The 19,680-nt window shown below is 45.0% G+C and overlaps 1 protein-coding gene across 2 annotated transcripts in view; it reads right to left on the bottom strand.

Annotated features, from left to right (window-relative positions):
- ALDH9A1 (aldehyde dehydrogenase 9 family member A1) overlaps positions 1 to 17,461 on the bottom strand; it is a 99,086-nt gene extending 81,625 nt beyond the window's left edge. Inside the window, exons 1-12 of one of the 2 annotated variants that reach the window (XM_075616799.1) lie at positions 17,352 to 17,461; positions 13,831 to 14,019; positions 10,865 to 11,010; positions 8,631 to 8,760; positions 7,596 to 7,730; positions 7,226 to 7,422; positions 6,586 to 6,726; positions 5,452 to 5,640; positions 4,598 to 4,685; positions 3,852 to 3,993; positions 2,731 to 2,843; positions 1,300 to 1,475 (exon numbers count right to left, since the gene is read on the bottom strand). In XM_075616799.1, coding sequence (XP_075472914.1) covers positions 1,381 to 1,475; positions 2,731 to 2,843; positions 3,852 to 3,993; positions 4,598 to 4,685; positions 5,452 to 5,640; positions 6,586 to 6,726; positions 7,226 to 7,422; positions 7,596 to 7,730; positions 8,631 to 8,760; positions 10,865 to 11,010; positions 13,831 to 14,011 — 1,557 coding nt within the window. In that variant the 5' untranslated portion in view covers positions 14,012 to 14,019; positions 17,352 to 17,461 and the 3' untranslated portion in view covers positions 1,300 to 1,380. Of the gene's footprint in view, positions 1 to 1,299; positions 1,476 to 2,730; positions 2,844 to 3,851; positions 3,994 to 4,597; positions 4,686 to 5,451; positions 5,641 to 6,585; positions 6,727 to 7,225; positions 7,423 to 7,595; positions 7,731 to 8,630; positions 8,761 to 10,864; positions 11,011 to 13,830; positions 14,020 to 17,351 lie in introns of those variants that run through there. The other variant, XM_075616800.1, reaches the window with a different exon arrangement.
- Positions 17,462 to 19,680: the final 2,219 nt, after the last annotated feature.

Genomic DNA, 19,680 nt, shown 5'->3' with positions numbered 1-19,680 from the left:
CGTATCTCAATGTTAATAGAATCCCAACATTGACAAAGAGTCTTTGCTCAAATGTATTAAAGTCTGATGTAATGTGTATAGACCAAATTAAAAAAACGCAGGCATTAGGCCCCTAAGGTTACAAATTCATTCTATGCAACAAATTTCCAGTCTTATGGAGACATCCTGCTCTTAAGGGCGATTAGTTCTCCATGATTAGGTAGCCATCACCTTATAATGACCATCTGGTTGTCACATTAGTTTGTCCACTATATGTACCACCTATTTTATTATTATTCTACATGAAAGATTTGATGAGATTTTACAACTTGTTTACACAGGGTCTGAGTGCCATCACACCGGGTTCTTTTTTAGTCCAACAGTAATTATCCATACCAGCCGTAGCACCAGACCATACTACTTGCCTACACGGTACATGTGGAGCAGGGGCCCCTTTTCCTCCCCATTTCCCCTTGGTAGATTGTAAATAGAGGGGGGCAACGTTTCAGGGATAGACCCTTCTTTTGGCCCGTTTCCTACGATCTGTGAGACCACAGGTACTTCCCTCTCCCTTTATCCCAACCTCCAAAAATGCAAGATTTAAAAAAAAAAAAAAAAAGGAACAAATGCAACCAACAGGCGCTCTATGGGAGTAAGCCCAAGCATACCAAAATGGGAACAGAAAATAGCAATGGCCCTGCTTAGGACACTAGGGCGCCTAAAATGGACAAAGTCTAGCGTCCAAATACTGAGTCTGGGTAACTGACCAGCTTCTAGCCCGATTCAAACACTGGTCAGAAAACAGCAGATGAAGGAAAGTTAGTGCAAAATAAACAAATCCAGGCTAGAGAGCAACTAGCTCACGATTTGATGCCAACATGAATCCTCTGCTGCCAGCGGCGATGCGTCCGTTTGTCAAGCATCATTTAGAATCCAAAACGATGTTATATCACGAGCACATACAACCTAGTTCCAACTTTAAATATTTGTTGATAAAATGAACATGTGATTTGACAAGACAGTCTCTATTCAAGCCCTTTTCTCCAAGCATAACTAAGCGGGTGAATGGGTAAACAGAAATTATGGTACAGCTGGATCGTTTGCATGGGGAGTGAATTAACCGTCTACCTCTAGGAAGATCTTACTGCAGTCTACCTTAAGGTTACTAGGCATGATTGAGAGAGTTGTGCCACCCTGTTCAAAATTCCCCAAATAATGTACCATGGTACAATATATGTTGAGGGAAGAGGAAAAAATATATTTATTTAACACCCCAAACTGACATTCACACCTCTACCAATTAATTACAAAACACGGGAATTTGAGAAACCAGCTTTATAAAAAAGTTGTTCCAGGCAAGGTTTGTGATCAGCATTGAATGGCACAGATCCATTATCCCATCTAGAACGCAGACACCACGTTTCCCATCTCCACGCAGACCGTCTTGAGTTGGGAGTAATACTCGATGGCCACCTGCCCATTCTCCCGTCCGAAGCCTGCAAGCAAGATGGTCAAGTAAACTGCAAGCAACACAGTAATGACATGGCAAGGCATTTAAGCCCGGATTTACTAAACAGGGCTATGCCAGAAGGCATTTTATGGCTTACATAATGGATAGCTAGATATATTCCCCCTAGGTGGGAAGCAGAGGGGCTGTGGAGCTAAACTGTGTTTATGTCATCTGAGAGGACCACCTGCTCCCTGAAATACTTGCATCTGAATTTGATGCTGGTATCTCACTGCTGTTTAAGAAGGTTCCTCACAGTCCAATAGGAAGCGGCTTTCTATTGGGATGCAGGACCTTTAAATATAGACATTTTCTGTACCCAGCCAGGGCTGCTACCGGCAGCCCCAAGTATCTCAGGAAGCAGGGGGTCCCTGTAGCTGAAATCAATGCGGGTCAGCTCCAGAGACCCCCTGCTTCCCACCTAGTCAATACATATCAACCAACCAAGAGGGATAGTCACATTGAGTGCCAAGTCATAAAAGGCACCTTTCAGCCCACTCAAAATGAATAAATAGGCCACGCAGGAGATTCACTAAGGTACGAGTCAGGTATATCCCAAACCAGCGTGTTACCGTCAAAGGGAGTTTAGGCCAAATTGGATGCAATACCACACATCAGGCCTGTGTGAATCCCGGTGTTGGCATGAAATGTGTCAGTAAGTATAAAACCTGTGCTTTTTAAAAAATAAATAAATAACTATATAAATAAAAAATAAAAAAAAAAGTATAGGGTAATGACTGAGCATTTACAAGAATCCAAAGCAATATCGCTTATTCACAATTCTTGCATTAGGCACAGTAGGTTATATGCACAGGAAGACCGTATTTTCCATTTCTGTGCATAATCATAAAGAAGTTTATGTTCCTAATGCAAACACTCCTGTTGGGTACAGATTCCCAACAAATCGTACTGGACTCGAGCCTCCTCTGGGGGATGAAGGATGTGGGTCACGAGCATCCAATACGACTATATTTGCACACGCAAGTAAAATGAAGGGTAAACACCAGCCACAAATAGACAAGTATAGGTGAATCATACAAGGTTACTAGAGGATGCATGTAATATGCTATGCTACTATTCATGGTCAAGGATCTTGTATTGTTGATACATTCCCTAATTCCCACTCAGAATGCTATACAACATTGTACTTTTGGCCCATCCCAGTAAATGGACCAAGGTGTATTATGGCATGGCACCATCTAGAAAATATCTGCCCAACATTCTGCCAAGCTTTTGGGACCTACCAGACTTCTTGTACCCTCCGAAGGGCAGTTCCACTGGGCTCACATTGTAGTTATTAATGAAGCACATTCCGGCTTGCAGGGCAGCAACGACTCGGTGTGCACGTTGGATGTCCCTAAGAAGCAAAAGAAAAGCCCAGGGGATCAACAAGTGCAAAAAAAGGGGGCTCAGCTGGTTACAGTGGAAGTCCTGTTCTATGGAACTCTGCTTGGGAGACACGGCTGCTTCTCTGGACCATCACTGTCAATACCCTTCCACCCCCCTTACCCCTACTTGTCTACCCACCCAACTCTGCTCCTCCCTACTACTTCCTTCTCCAGATTGGCAACTTTTACCATGACCTTCAGTAGGACTGCCGCATAAGACAGATACAGTTCCTTCTGCATGTGTTTATTTTAAATATAAGATATTCACTATTTTGTACAATAAGATAGGGATAGATACCCCCACCTTAAACTGTAGAGACCTTCCCACTTTGTGACTTCAATTACAGAAGCCTCATTTGAGAGGTTCCAGATAAGAGTTTGTAAAGTCTGCAGGGAAAAGATGCTCTGTGCGGCATGTAGAGATGGAGCAAGTGCCAAACAGCAGAAGTTGCCATAAAAAAAAAAAATCCAAATTTGGGCTTTTTTTTTTTTATTACAGAGTGCAAACAAAAATAAAAACCGCTGCTATGTATTGCCGCCAGACCTCAGCACTTCTGTCATAAATCGCTCCTGTTCCCCAGATACAGGAGTAGATTGTCGGCCCCTTCACCCCCTAGAAAACAACGAGCAACTGCCCATGAAGTACTTGGTACATTTATAAGGGCACTGAAAAGGTTAAAGGGGGAGGTAGTAGGCTCATTTCCAAGGCAAGTCATTTTTTTTCTTCCTTCCCCCAAAACCTCATCTTTAAGTACCAGAAAACAGACGTAGGACAGCTCTTCCCTCTGTCCCCCCTGACACCAGAGAGGCACTTAATGGTTTATATTTTGTGGTTTAAAGTGGCTAGTTTGCATACTAAGCAATTTGTGGATTCTCCATGTATTGTGTCACTCTCCCGCCTCCCACACACCCCCTTTTCTGCCACGTTTAAATTCAGGTTAGATGCTCTCAGAAGTGAACTGGTAAAGTGCCCATACCTGGTGAAGACTCCTCCGGCCAAACCAAAAGTGGTGTTGTTGGCACGCTCCAAAGCCTCTTCCTCTGTATCGAAGGGCAGGATGGACATCACAGGGCCAAAGATCTCCTCCTTAACACAGGTCATGTCATCTCTGCAGTTTCCTGCAGGTGATGAGAACACGACCATATAAAAAACAGACTGGTCCCTGGTGGACAGATGATTCTTCTGTATATACAGTCTGTACACGATTTCTAGAACTGCTTTAAAGTGGCATTCCCACTAAGAAACGCGACACATTCTCGGAATTATAACATGGTGCTTAGAAGTGTGTATTTTTTAGTCTAGCATTTGAGTTAAAGAGCAGAGTACAATGACTAAATAGTATAATGACAAAGGGCTAAATTCTATGAAGTCCAAAGCAGCAATTCGGGGCCGTGTTAGGACAAAAATACCCAATGCAGTCTAGAGGCTTTCAGCGGAAAACTGCTCGAACAGCCACTTCATACTATATAGAATTTTCTCTAAATCCTTAATGGTGTATATGCATAGTTTCCATGACAAAAACTTGAGTCGCTGCAATTAGCTAAATATACATATAAAATGACAAAGAAAAAAAGACAGATAATAGGTTTGTTTGTTTCTACTCAAAGTAGCCCTAAGGACATTATTGGAAACGTCAGATGTTGGAAATGCAGCTTCAGTATTAAAAATGCATGTCAGAAGCAGGAGGGGGGGGGGGGGGGTAGAAATAGAAGCAGGAATTACCTAGAACACAGGGTGTCATGAAATACCCTCCCTTCAGTTTGGCATTTTCAGGGGCGTACGGCTCCCCTCCGCACAGAACCTTTGCACCCTAAAAATTTGAAGGACAAAATAAATAAATAGTTAATTAAATAAAACATAGCAAGACATGATATCCGCGTGCAGTAATTTCAGAGCTAGGGTGGGGAAAGTGACTCGATACTTCCAATCTTGACTGACTATGCTGAAATATGAAGCAGGACAGCATCACCACAACCATCAAAATACCTACTAGAGGTCAACAAAGAAAAAATCTACTGTGGTAATGTTTAATGAGTGGACAGGAGCCACAAAGACACCAACTACAGTATATCCTGAACATGAAGGCCATTTTAAGCTTCATTTTCTTTAAAAATTAATAGTTTTCATAGAGCATGGGAAATGTATAAAGACAAAGAATAAATACCGCTTCAATTAATATGATGCTCAAACTGTAGTCCCCCTAGACCATATGTGGGCAAGCACCATAGTGGTGGACAATAAGACCCCTTAAAAATGCTCTTCAAGCACTTCTCGTGCAGATTGGCTTTCCGGTCACTACTGAAGGCTGCAACATATCTTTGAATAATACTGGGCTTCTAATTTTTTTTTTTTTTTTTTTTTTTTACTTATTATATAGATGTATAGATGAACAGAGCCAAGTACAAGCATGGTGGTCCCCCAAATTGTGATTAAGACGGCAAGGGGCAATTTGAGAACCCCTATCTTAAATGCTCTTGCAGATCTGCCTTCAATTAACAGGTTGAACAAGTAACCTAGTTCCTACAGCATAACCCCAAGCCATGCATTGCTCCAGAAGAAACCCATATTCTCTGTACCTGCTCCCGAGCAGTCTTGAGGAAGCCAAGGACTTTTTCCAGATGGGGACGGTTGATGAGGGGCCCCATCCTGGTATCCTCCAAAAGAGGGTCGCCAATTTTGATCTTCTTAGCCCGTTTTACCACCTCCTCTGTGAACTTTTCCAAGATGTCCCGCTGCACGAAGACACGGGTCCCATTGCAGCAGACCTGGAAGAGCCAAGAACAAAGGAAGATGAATGGTCACCTTATACATGAACCAAAAAAAAATAATAAGTAATTCTTAACCTCAGACTACAACTCCTTTCAGCCTGTGTCAGTGTATAGAACGCAATAGTATACGGTTAAGCCAACATTGCTAGCAGTCAACAATTATAAGTGTGCAGATGGAAAAGGAATGCATGTTAAAGCTCAATGTGTGTTAACCAAAACCCCAACTTGTTCAGTAGTTTATTTTGTTCCCATGTTGATGTGTGATGCTAGGGTCATTTAAGATGGATATAAAAAAAAAAAAAAAATTAAAAATCCTTTGCCAACAGAACATTTACTCCAGCTATGGATCCCCAAATCTTAAAAAACAAAAAAACAAGGGTACTTATAATATTTGCTGCTCAACCACATAAGGTCTCCTCTGTGAAGATAAAGCGCATGAATTAAATGCATGATCAGAAAACCTATAATGTACATTTCTCTGCACACAGGCTTATTCCTGTCAGAGAAACGCGCAAGCAAGAAGCCCAGAAATAAAGATACCATTAAAAATCCCATTCTGCTGAGCAATGAGACAAGCTATGAGCAGACCGATAAGAGTGCACTGCGGGAAACATTCTGCAGATGCGACGTGAAACGGAATCAAAAGGCTTTTATACACATGTGAAAAGTGTCCATACGAAGGAGAAATAAAGCACGGTACCAATGTCAGTCAATATAATGGTAGAAGGGGTTCCTAAAATGAGCTTGCTGGGGTTCTGTGTGTTATAATGGTAGAAGGACCTACAGTGGTCTAAAAATACAGACCCATGCAGTGAAAGTCCTGTACTAGTGATGCTCCGTCAGTACAGATACTTGCATTAGAAGTGTCACATTTGAGGGGGGGGGGGTCCCAGGATATTGGGAATACAGGGTATTTCTTATGTATGCAACTGCCCCGCTTACCTGCCCCTGAGTGAGGAAGTTAGCCATCATGGCCCCGTTCACAGCGTTCTCCAGGTCACTGTCCGAGAAGATTATGACGGGAGACTTCCCCCCCAGCTCCAGGGTCACCGGCTTAATGTTTTTAGCAGCCATCTCCATGACCTAGGAGAGAAGGCAGCAGTCTATTATCTGAAACAAGGCTACAATGAGAGCAAACGGTCCCATGCAGAAATATGGGGACACAGCTCGGCTAGTGATGACGGGCAGAGGGAAGGAAGAGCATGCAACGCGTGTGTCCGGACATAGGGAGACTGGAATTGAATGGGAGCCAACCATGCTTGTGATGGTGAAGCCGAACCCGTGTGAGAGCAGATACCCATGCCTGGGTAGGTGTGCTTTACTAGGAGTTGAACAGAATGAGATGGCTTTATGTGGGAGTGCGGAGCACTGACAAATGATAAGAGTATCTGTGCAGGTTTATATAGATGCATTGTGAGCAAAGTAGGCAGAGATAGCAATTGAGTAGTCAGAGAGTCCGACATGCACATGGTGATGTAGTGAGAAGAGCAGAGTTAGAGATAGCGGTGTCTGAATCCTCAGGCCCACTTTTTGCCCCGAGTTGTGTAAGAATGGTCAAGATTCAAGTGAAGTCTGCGATCACCTTGGAGCCAGTGGGTACACTGCCTGTGAATGACACCTTTGCAACATTGGGGTGCTTGCAAAGGAATTCTCCTGTTGCCGCTCCGCCCTGCACCACATTGAAGAGTCCCTTGGGCACCCCTGCTTCTGCGAAGATCTCAGCCAGCACAACCACCGAGATGGGAGTGAAGGGGGACGGCTTGTACACCATGGCGTTACCTGGAGTTACGTGTGCAGATACAAAGGCTCAGTCACAGACACCACATATCTTGGTCAGAAGGATATATTCTCCATCGCAGAGCTTTACACGTAGACTGATCAGGACAGGTTAACTGCAACTATAACTATACACACGAATTTGTAGCTTTAAAAAACAAAAACAGTGAACATACCACAAGCAAGGGCAGGAGCAGACTTCCAGCATGCGATCTGGAAGGGGTAATTCCAGGCGCCAATCCCCACACACACCCCCAGAGGTTCCCTCCTTGTGTAAGCGAACGATCCCCCCGGGAGCTGGACATGCTGACCTGCAGGGGAGGAATAAACAGCACCATAAGGAAGCCAGGACAGATGTAATGCCGTCACAGCCAGAGGGCACACGACTGCCGCTCGTCACCTCTCGTCAAAATAAATCCAGTATTACACACCATTACAGGAATCACAGGTTAATTAAACGTCAGGCCGTCAATTTTAGTGTGCCACGCAACGGTCAGAGGACCAGCATGCTAGAACTGGGGTATATAGTACCCTTTATTCTTTTTAACAATATCACACACTAAAGTCAAATAAATTATAGATCTGTTTTTACAGCCCTTTAAAATGTCAAGATTTTCTCTAAATGAGTTTTTTTTTTTTTTTTAATTTTCTTTCATCAAACTTGTACCACTCCTGTTATCTTGTTAAAAAGGTACCTCGACAAGTGTAAAAGTCCTATTCATCAATGTGTATTAAAGCGGCAATCCAAGTTGGCAGTTTATTTCCTTTTTTTTTATAGGGTTTAAGTAGGGGGTCTCCTCATGTCAGCTCCAGTGACCCCCTGCTTCTAGAAATACCTCCACGGGGGGAGCCGGTGGCTACTACGTCTCGATAGCTGTGGTTCATGTAATGGGAGTGTCAAAGCTCCTGCAGGCCAATAGGAAGCCGTGATGTCATCTGGTGTGGCTTCCCATTGGTCCGCGTGACGAGAGCTTTAAGCTGCAAAGAGATACCGGCACCCGCTTCGGAGGCAAGGGTCTCAGGAAGCTGAAATGAATGAGCTTCAGGCCCATGTTAAAAGAACAATGCAAGCAGCGTTTTTGTTTTTAAGCAGTGCTTTTCAATAAAACCCCTTCTGGAGCCAGAAGAATTGGCCATAAGGAGTCTTCCGGCTGCTGCCAAAGTCAGCTATGGCACAGCCAGATAATGAGTCAGCCCAGTATGCCCCTCACCTGCCATGGCCCCAGCAAGCCCCGCAAAATATTCAAGTGTCTGCCAGGAAACCTCCACATCCACTCTGGCTTCAAAAATGGACTTCCCGTTGTTTATGGTTTCCATGGCAGCAATCTCTTCGCTGCGCTCCTGCGAAGGAAGGAAGGGCCTGTGAGTTTGTTTCACCAGATAGTCGAGCTAAGAGTCCATCAGGCTTCTAGGTAGAGTGGTCTGCATGGGGAACCAAACAGTACAGTGGGGAGGTGGGCCATGTCTCACTGACCGATTTATTGTTAAATTCATATACGTTCTGTAAACTAATTGTGTGCAGTTCTCCATTGCTTTTGGTAGCTTCATGTGATGCTTCTATTCAAGATACCAGCCCCCACAAAAGAAAAGGTCTCAGGAATTTATTACAGACTTGGTCAGGAATTGGAATCACAGATGCCAAACAAAATGAAAATCCACCCCAAGGTGAACACCATAAACAGAAGCAAATATATCATTCAAATACAAGCTCTGAAATGGGGGGCGGGGGGGGGGGAGAGGAGTTTGCAATCCAATTTTAAGTAGGGATAAAATCTTACAGAAGGTAAAACACATTGAGGTGTATGCAGATTTGGATTTTGGTGACCCTCAAACAAAAACAAAGCAATATGTAGAGTACAGAACTGCCATTGAACAGGCTTAAGGGGGGTGAGAGAGGTTAGTGGAGGCCCTGGTAATTTATCAGTATCTTTTTCCTATACATTAAATGAGTCACTCTTGAACACTTTGTAGCTCTTTTTGCATGGACCTCAGACATAGGCCCCAGGATTTACTAAACAGAACTAAGGAGCTTATTCTATACCCCCCAAAGCAGCCAACCAGGCCGTACTTGTATGAAGTTACGCATTGAAATCATTCGGCCGCTTCAGCGGATATACAATAAGGCCCCAAGTCTTGATGTTCCACAACCCTTCAGTTGAATGGGCTAGAAGGAATTGCTAAGGTCCAACGCGGTTTAGTAAGGCTGGTCCCTAATCGTATACAAGTTGGTTTGGTGCCACGTTGCTGCAAGCATTGCATTATTAAAAATAAAAAAAAATCACATTTGATGTTCTAATAAGGTCCGATTACCCACGGAACTGAACAGCCCTGTTTCTTTTCCTTGCAGCAGCACAAGACGTGTGACCAACAAGGAACTGACACCAGGATGCACTAAAAACCTAGTAGAGACACAGATCTCCGATACCCCTTATTGAAGCTTAGTGATTTCCCCCTAAGGGACTGCTTGAAGCTGCGATTAGTGTCACCTGCGGCTAGATCACAGTAAAACTTGAATATTGAAGTTGTTGGCAGTTGTTTCCTGCACTATTGCAGGTTAATGAATAAGGCCCAACAACTGGTCAGAGATCAATTTGCGCTTCCTTTTGTAATACCAGATAAAATGCTCCCTGGTTTCGGTATGTGTTGTAAAGTGAATAAGACCGTGCACTTTGACCTCGTGTTTAAAGCGGGAACTTGTTACTGCATTCCATACTACACACCGACGCCACAGTGCGGACACACGTCTTGTGAACTATCGGTGAACAAAAGCTAGAAGAACATAGAAGGGGTAAATTAAATGACGTCTTCCCTACTGCTTTTTGACTATGACAGACAAGTAGTATGAGATTATGCAATCATGAACCAGCAAGGAAGGAGTTAATGTTTTAATGCAGTATAGGATTAGTTTGAAGAGAAGCAAAACATCTTATCAAGATACAGGCAATACAGCTGCATGAAACTAGCAAGAATTGCAGAAAGTCTACAGATAATGGAACTTGCCTGAAGATAGAGATGTTTTGCAACACGATTACATGAACTCATCCAAAATCTGCTAACATAGGAAGAACCCCCCCCCTCCCCAAGCCACAGAAAGAGGATAATCAGAAAGTGCCGACAGAAGATAGAACTAGGGCACAGGAAAAATTTGAATATGGATCAGTAATAGTGTACTGTAGCAGGGATACTGTATATGCACTGGTGCTTGTAGAGAGATTTGTTCTCCAGACCAGGTTGCTGGTCTCCATCACACAGACAGTTGTGCCATTAACGCGAATTGCTGGCCGAGTCTTAAAACAAAATCTCCTTTGAGAAAGGTCCTCATGCCAGACTCCTTCCTTCAGCCGCCAGTACCAAGACTTTTCAAATAGCTGGCGTGAAGATTACATTGACATTCTAAAGGGCAATGTGCCAAGATAAGGCATGAAACCGCTCCCCCTCCTCATACCCTGATAATCCGGGCAGCTTCTAGCAGGACACGGCCCCGTTCCATGCCGGACTTCTGGCTCCATATTTTAAAGGCAGCCCTGGCACTTTGAATGGCCTGATCCACCTCCTTTTCGCCAGAGCAAGCAAAAGTTGCAATAACACGACCTGCAAGAAGAAAAAAATATATATATATATATATATATATATATATATATATGTATGGGTCATATTTACAAAAAAGGTTACTCCATAATACACCTTACATCCCATCAAGGGCCATATTTACCAAGATGTGCTCAAAGGAGCCTTACAGATTAGCACATCTTAATTATCAGAACCTCTGTTGCATTAACCACATTGATTGTGTTAAAAGCACCATGCAACCCTCCCCCTCGCTGCAGAGACAATTTCTTCTTGACATTCAGCACCCCGTGCTATTACTGTACAGATCTAACCACGCGCTACTGCAGCAAGTAAGCCAGTCATGACCTGCGGCACTCCTGTCATTGCGACACCTTTTTTGGAAGCATCTTCTGCTGCAAAAGCTCTGCCAAGAGACTTTAATACGGTCTCCTACTGTTCCGTAATAGACACCCATACACACAACTTTAATGCAACGTATTCCTGGGGCACCTGTAAGCTACTTTATTTCTTCCCGGTGGCACCTCCTGCTATCAAAGCACCGACTTCCACATCATGCTCTAAAGCAGGTGTGCACAAACTTTTGTCTGCGCCCCCTGCCTGCTCTCCCCTCCCTTACCTTGGCTCTGTCATCATGTGACGTCACCCAAAGCCAAGGTAAGGGAACTTTGAGGCCTCGTGCAGTCCCCGGGCATTTAATTTAAATGCCTTGGGGGTGGGGGAGAAGAGTGCGGGGCCTCTAACCACCACTCTGGACAATCTGCACCCCCTGGGTGGCATGCCCCCAGTTTGGACACCCCTGCTCTAAAGCATATTTTGGCAACATATGGAGTAAAATTGTTACAGACCGTTTTCCTTTAATCCCGTCTCTGGCCCCCAAGAGCAGAATACCATGAAATATTGAAATGCAGCCAATGTCTAAACAAACTATGTGGTGTCCCTGCCAGTGATTGCACAACCATTATGGCTGCAGATGAACTTGCTGTTTGAGCTTTATGCTACTTCATTTTTTTCCCCCCTTCTTCTGCAAGCACATTAAGTTAGATTGCCATTTGGATTCATTTAAATTAATTCAGATTTTTACTATACAATGTTAACTGAACCACAGCGATGAGAAAAGCTTGCTGGTGATAAAGGCGCAGGGTGCGTTAGAAGCACAGAACATTTACACTCTTCTACTGACAGGGACAATTACGATTCTTAACAAATAGTTATGTATATGCGCACACTAAAATAAGGGTTATTGGTACTGTCCATAATGTTTTTTTTTTTTTTAATAAATCCCAACTACCATCGCCCCAGTACAATGACAGATTGGGGAATCACAACAGCCTCATTTTTGTGGCTGATGGTCAATGTCTGCAGGAAAGCCCCCAATGCGCTGGTGACCCCACACATTACTTGTTCTGGGGAGTGAAACGGTAGCAAAGGACGGTAGAAGAACTCTACATTGGGGTTTAATATGTGAAGTCAGATCCTTCTGTCTGTATGAGAGCTGGGTTCTTGGGAAGCTTCTATGCTAGGTATTTGAAAATAGTATTCTCCTCTGCACACAAACCAAATTAAAGTCTCTACGCATTTATTTTAGGCAAACAGGTTCCCCAAAACGTTGTGCAATCACAGTTTGCCAATAATAAAGGCTTTGAAACTTTAAATGTAGTTTGTGTAAACACTTGTGTGCGGAGGATAATACTTTTTCTTCAAGTAGGGTTTAATATGTAGGACCAGCACTCCAGTAGTACATTATTGCCCTTAGCTTTTAGGACACAGTATTCGCCTGGCTAGACCATTACCCCAGTTATAACTAGCTCATCCCATCAGCTTCATTGATGCCTACATCAAAAGGGTTTTAACAAGGACACAGCAGTAGATTGCACATTAGGATCATGGTCACTTTTTGCCTGACCCTTTCCCTTACTTTGTGTAACAGGCCCCTACTATGCTGCTTTCTCCCTTTTAACTTGGTGATACAAGGGAATCCTACATCTCACTCAACCCCCTTCCAGCTTTGGCATTATACAGTAAGGATCCAAAAAAAAAAAAAAAAAAAAAAAAAAAAAAAAAATTATGTAAGCCCCATTTTTAATCCCTGATGCAATATCTCCCCCCCCCCCTCACATGCAAACCCAAAACTTATTTCCAGTGTTCTACAGAACATGTATACCTAACCTTGGAAATATTTCAAAGGAATTCCTGTGTGTCCTTTATAGACCCAGCAATGTCAGGAGAGATTATGGCCCCATTTTACCAGGGGGACGCATAGAAAATTCAGGCTTATTCCCTCAGGACATTAGCCCAGAATTGATTGGGGTTAAGTGATAAACTAGGATCCAGTTGAAAGCAGTTACCAATTAAACCGCGATAGTGCAGTTCAGAGCACCATCAGATGAAAACACATTGAAGTAAACAGTTTCTGGGAAATTGTGCCCTGATCAGCACTACTGCAGTTTAATGAATAACCACCCCCAGTCTTTCACAAGGGCTCAAAAGGGACCTTTAAAAAAAAAAAAAAAATTAAAAAAAAAAAAAAAAAAAAGAGACACCACACCATTTAAAATCTATTGAGTAGTGGGGCAAAGCCAGTCAGATGTCATACACACTAACAAATGAACTACATTAATTTTTTTTTTAAAGCTCCTGGCTTTCAGGATACCCTGTCCCCTAGTACCATTACTTTTCAACCACAGCTTGCCTCATGTTATTCCTATAGTCAGAGGAAGAGTGGCAGATTGAGCCAATCCAAGTTTTAGGGTATTAGGTCTCACCTGCAAAAGCAATTTCATTGGTCAAATCTGCCATGACCCAATCAGATTGATCTTGTCCTGACTGTTCCCTCACACTCACCTGTGGATGGCTCATACGCCTGTTCTTGTCCTACCGTGTCTGCAGGTTGCACCCGAGTCCCTCCACGGTAGTTGAGGGGCAAGTCATTATGGAAAGTCCCAGTACTGACGGAGCGGCTCATGACGGCTCGAAGTTTGGGGAGCAACAGTTGCAAGACAGGAGCAGCTCGGGGAAAGATCATTCACTGGCCTGTGGGATAGGCAAGAGCATTAGTTTAGGAGGCATCAACTCACTGCCTCAAGGGAAACACCCCAATTCCAGGTCAGACTGCACTGCCATCTCTTAAGTCTTCCTGCTGCATTGCAAATACAAAATAAAGACATTTAATTTCCCAGATCTCTACGGTTTTCAATAGGACTTTTTGTTCTGGGATAGATATGGTGCCGTTTTACACCCCACCTGTTGAAACCAGACATCTGCAGGTTTATTCAGGAAAACAGACAAGCGTTAACGACATTCACCCGAGTTAATGATCAATAACAGATATTGCACCTTAGTGCATAAACAAATCTTAGGAGTAATTTGTCAAGGTATCCCAGTTGCAACACAGGAGAAGCAACATGAACCAAAAGGTTTCCCATTTAAAATTATATAAAAAAAATTTTTTTTAAAAAAAACACACTTCATTTTCCAAAAGAAACCCATAACATTGATTCCAGGGGGTAGTTTAACAAACAAGTTATACTCAGATGGGTCTTCGTTTCGCATGTAAGAAAATACCTGTTTTATACAAGAGGAGGGTTTAAAGCCCCAGTGTGTATTTGGTTTGGAGGTGAAAGTTAGACTTGGAATTAAAACTCTTCTTGAGCTTGGCAATGTCTATGCAAACCGTTCACAATGGAGTTGCGTTATACACCTCACAATAAATACTTGGCCCCGAGATGAAAATGCAGAGTCCTTTAGGTCTGGGTGCCCAGGTTGTATGTCTTTTAGTGTGTGGTTTAACCCTTAACATGGCAATTGATACAAGGGAGGAGTGTCTGTTTGTGTAGCAGAGGAGATACCAGTTTCATGACTGCAGGACCTGCACTTGGGACAAAATTGGCAAATAATAGATCTATTTATCCAATCTGAAATACTTGCCAGGTGTATGACTTAAGGGGAGCAAAAATCCAGAATCAAGCATCTCATTTTCTCTAAACGGATTGGATTTAAAAAGAAATAAAAAGCCCATGAACTGATGCACCAGTGCGAGGCAAGTCACTCGTCCATAAACCTTCAGTGATAGAAGGGTGAGCAATACCGTAGTTCAGGTGGGCACAAACTTTCCTTTGCACCCCCTGCCTGCGCTCCCCATTCCCCGTCAGCAGCATTTGATGTCACGTTGCCATGGCTATGCTACATGCTAGCTAATTATTGGGCATTTATCTATCGATCAAGCCCAATAATTAGCTAGCATGTAGCATGCTAGATGGGGACGCTGAACCCCACTGAAGGTGAGCAGCAAAACAAGGAAAAGCTGGGTCTCCTTGTAATCTGGAGACAGACTTTACCTTCCTAAAACACTCTGCGAAAGAGGAGTTAACAAAAGAATGTCCTACACGTCTGGCATTTATCCTCATTCAAACAGTAGAGATCTCCAGATGCCAGGAATTAATGGGCAAGAAGTTATGTGCCTCATTCATTTCATGGTTCAGAACGCAGCAGTTATTTTGCAAGTAAACAAGTCATGTGAAAAAGAAGGGAAGAATTAGCGTTGTCTAAACAAGTGCAAAGAGGAAATTATATAATATTTATGCTTGGAAAGAGGCTTGCCCAAAAAAATAAAAATAATAATTCTATATCTAACTCTATATCTCCAATAAAAATGCGCTCAATTAAGTTTGTAACAATTTATTGTTATGTGGATATAATAATAAAATTCAAATAAAATAGTTGCACTGTGGATCCGGAAAACGAAGAAGAAGTAGTTGTACTTATTACACAGTTCAAGTAGACGATATTTTTCAGCACTAAACACATCCCGATATAAGCCTTTGGGATGACAAGAGCTCTGAACACTTAAAAAACCCATTGAGACTGTGGGATCCCTTAAAATTAAACAGTGACCACACAATGCAGTCCATTTAGCCTATTAAAATACTATTGCAGTGTCAGGGCTTGTAAATAAACAAGTGTTGTGGTGTATATCACTTCTAACAATCTAGTATAACATTTAACACATCTGAATTAAAAATAATAAGGCAGATATGTATGCAATTATTAGGTCTCTGAAAATGCCTGATGCGGCACAAGGTTACGCAGAACATGGGTTGAAAACCACTACAGTAGATAGGTTATCAGAAGCATTTCACAGCCCCATTCTAGCGATTGCAAAAGGGAGTTATTCTTTAAAATGTGAATGTCAACAGTCACCCTATTGCACAGAAGCTCCCATTCAAGGCAGCGTGAAATGGTGTGATAATGCCCTGATCGGCACGATCACAGTTTAATGAATAAGCCCCAAAAATGTGTGTTTCCCAACCAGGCTGCAACACTAACCTGCAGGGCCAGCCAGGGGAAAAAAAAGTTGCTTGCATAACATGTGGTTCAACCAGTCCCTGCTTTAGCACAGTGTATCCGTATTCGATTGAGTCACCTGTGCTGAAGCAGAGTTATCCGGAAAACCTGGACTGGGGGTGGGTGGGCTTGACTGGAGTTGAGCACCCCTGATTTAACCATTTCACGGTCAGCAACAAAACACATTTACAGCCTCTGCAGCAGCAAAAGGTCTTAATGAAGTAAACCGGGTGCACTTGTATTGTAAGTCTTTATTTCTATAGCACCAAAAGTGTACTCAGCGCTTCACAATGTATACAGTACAGGAAATTATAATAATGCAACGAGTGCAATAAAGTCAGACAATAGGATAGGAAAGCCCTGCACTGAAGAATCTTCTCAGGGTAGGAGGTGCTGAGCTAGCAAAATCAAACATGCATCCACACCCTATATCTTGTACAATAGTCATACATATACATATATAAGATAATCCATTAGCACAATTAGCCAGGAACAAGAACACAAAGCTCCAGGGCACCATTTCTATTCCCCCACCCCATACCTCTATATTTACCACCTAGACTGAGATTTAACCCTTTCACCACCATGCATTGCAGGACCCTCTGGCAATAAAAAGGAATTCATATTGGAGTGTGCCCTTTAACCCACAGAAATTGTGCCATGCCCCTCCAGGTGGGGGGTGAGAGGTTAACCTGGGCGCTGTACTCTGTATTGCTATGTTTTAGGCATGCGGTTGGAATATAGATTCTCCCTTCTCTTCCCATGTATACAACTGCAGAAAAGAGAGATACCCTTGGGGTTTATTCCAAGGATCTACTACATAATGTCAGTGTGCCAGCTCCAGCGTGTGCCTGAAGGGTCTGTGACAGACCCCCAAACCTCAGATGTCCTGCTGTGTCCCTGTATATCACCCACAGCCAGCCTCAGCCTGTGGTGTCTGATACCTCTGCAACCTGCTTTAGAGACATAGGTAATATAATACATGTCATTACACAATACCCCCTCCCTTCCCCTATGCTTACTGTGATCTGCTTCCTCTGGATCTGCTCTCTACACTCAGGCTGGGCTCTGCTATAAATGGACATAGCTCCTCCTCCTCCCCCTCTCTGGCTGTGCTTTGCTCTCTGCCCCGCCCCCTTGCTCTGCTTTGCTCTCTGCCCCGCCCCCTCGTGTGCTTTGCTCTCTGCCCCGCCCCTTGCTCTGCATTGCTCTGTGCCCCGCCCCCCTTGTGTGCTTTGCTCTCTGCTCCGCCCCTTGCTCTGCATTGCTCTCTGCCCCGCCCCCTTGCTCTGCTTTGCTCTCTGCCCCGCCCCCCTTGTGTGCTTTGCTCTCTGCCCCGCCCCTTGCTCTGCATTGCTCTGTACCCCGCCCCCCCCTGCTGGGTTTTGCCCTATGCCCCGCCCCTTTGCTGGGTTTTGCTCTATGCCCCGCCCCTTGCTGGGCTTTGCTATGTCCTGTGTCTGTGACAGGACTGATGTTAATGGACATTTAATTAATTACCAAACCACAAAACCTTTACTACCATAATAACATATATACACGTGTAGCCCGCTTTCCCTATGCCTAAGGCTTGTTATATGGTTAGGTGCGGGCGCCTATGCGAACGCGCGTGCACGTGACGCACACATTTTGTGTGTATGGTGGTCCGTGCTGCCGCGAGCGACAGGATGTATATGTGTGTATGTGTATGTGTATATACACCGGTATGTGTAATTTATTATATATTTTTTAAATTAATAAAAAGACACGTTGGGGAGAATAAAATATTTACTAACATTGTGCACACACATACACACACACACACACACACACACACACACACACACACACACACACACGCACACACGCACACACGCACACACGCACACATACATACATACACCGGCGGTAGCGGCGCAAAAACGTACTTTTTGAGTCTTCCCCGCTACCGCCCGGCTCCACGCTCACTGCCGTGCGCGCACGTGCGGCCCTAGCATACAATGGCTGGCTAACCACAGTCAACTATAACTGCCGCGCACGGTGCAGCAAGCGCGCCCACTATATTACGGGCCTAAGGGAACCAACGCCTGCTGCGATACCTGTTTGCTCAGGACTTAGGCTGAGTTCAGACAGGGTACTGCACGTCCGAGCCTGTCTGCAGGGCGATGTGTGCTCATGCCCAGCAGACAGAATGAACCGACTTGGAGTGTGTGTGTTTGTGATTGGCTGGCGGAGTACACGTGACGCGGCCGCCGCTTGAAATTACAACTTCAGTTGTTTTCTTCAAGTGCAGCGGCGACAACGCTGTAGTTCGCCGCCGGCGGTCGTTTTCAGTTAGAAAACTCCCACACACCAAAGCGCAAGAGTGGTGAACGTGCGCGCGCACGTCGCATCGCAGCCTGTCTGAACGCAGCCTAAGGCCACGGCGCCTTCTACAAGCACCGCCCCCCAATCGGACCGGCCCAGTAAGTACCTCCGCGCGGAAGGTGCAGCCGCGCTCTACTGCAAGTTTTTGCAAATACAAAAAAATAGTATTTGCAACTTGCGACGGAGGCGTGGCCATGCCCCCCCCCCACACCCCCGGCGGTTCAGCCAATGAGGACGAACCAGCCGCGTGAGGTCATGGCCACGCCCCCCCATCGCAAACTCCTGCTTCTCTGGGACCGCAGATCGCGGTGGTGCTGTGCACGAGCCGCCCCCTCCCACCCCCCGCCGGGCGGGCGTGCTACATTGCACACTGGGACCGCGACCTTAGGCTGTGGCCACGCTGCCACTGAGCTCACTCAGCTGCAATAATTTTAGAGCAGGAGCGGGGGGCATGGCTATTAAGGGAGGGGCGTGTCCTTGGCTGGATCGGGTCTGTCCCTCTGTCCTCTCCCTCCCCTCCATTCTCTCCTTCCCCCCCCCCCTTCACTCCTCTCTCTCCCCCTTCTCTCTCTTTCCCCCCTTCCCTCCTCTCCCTCACCCCTTCCCTCCTCCATTCCCTCCCCTCTTCCCTCCTCTCTCCCCCTTACCCTCCTCTCTCTCCCCCCCTTCCCTCCTCTCTCCCCCCCCCTTCCCTCCTCTCTCCCCCCCCTTCCCTCCTCTCTCCCCCCTTCCCTCCTCTCCCCCCCTTTCCACCTCTCCCTCCCCCCTTCCCTCCTCTCTTCCCTCCTCTCTCCTCTCTTCCCTCCTCTCTCCCCCTTCCCTCCTCTCTCCCCCCCCCCCTTCCCTCCTCTCTTCCCCCCTTCCCTCCTCTCTTCCCTCCTCTCTCCCCCTTCCCTCCTCTCTACCCCCCTTCACTCCCCTCTCCCCCCCTTCCCTCCTCTCTCCCCCCTTCCCTCCTCTCTCCCCCCTTCCCTCCTCTCTCCCCCCCTTCCCTCCTCTCTCCCC

This window comes from Ascaphus truei, chromosome 10 (assembly GCF_040206685.1).
Source record: "Ascaphus truei isolate aAscTru1 chromosome 10, aAscTru1.hap1, whole genome shotgun sequence".
NCBI lineage: Eukaryota > Metazoa > Chordata > Amphibia > Anura > Ascaphidae > Ascaphus > Ascaphus truei.
This window is presented reverse-complemented; position numbering and strand designations above follow the sequence as displayed.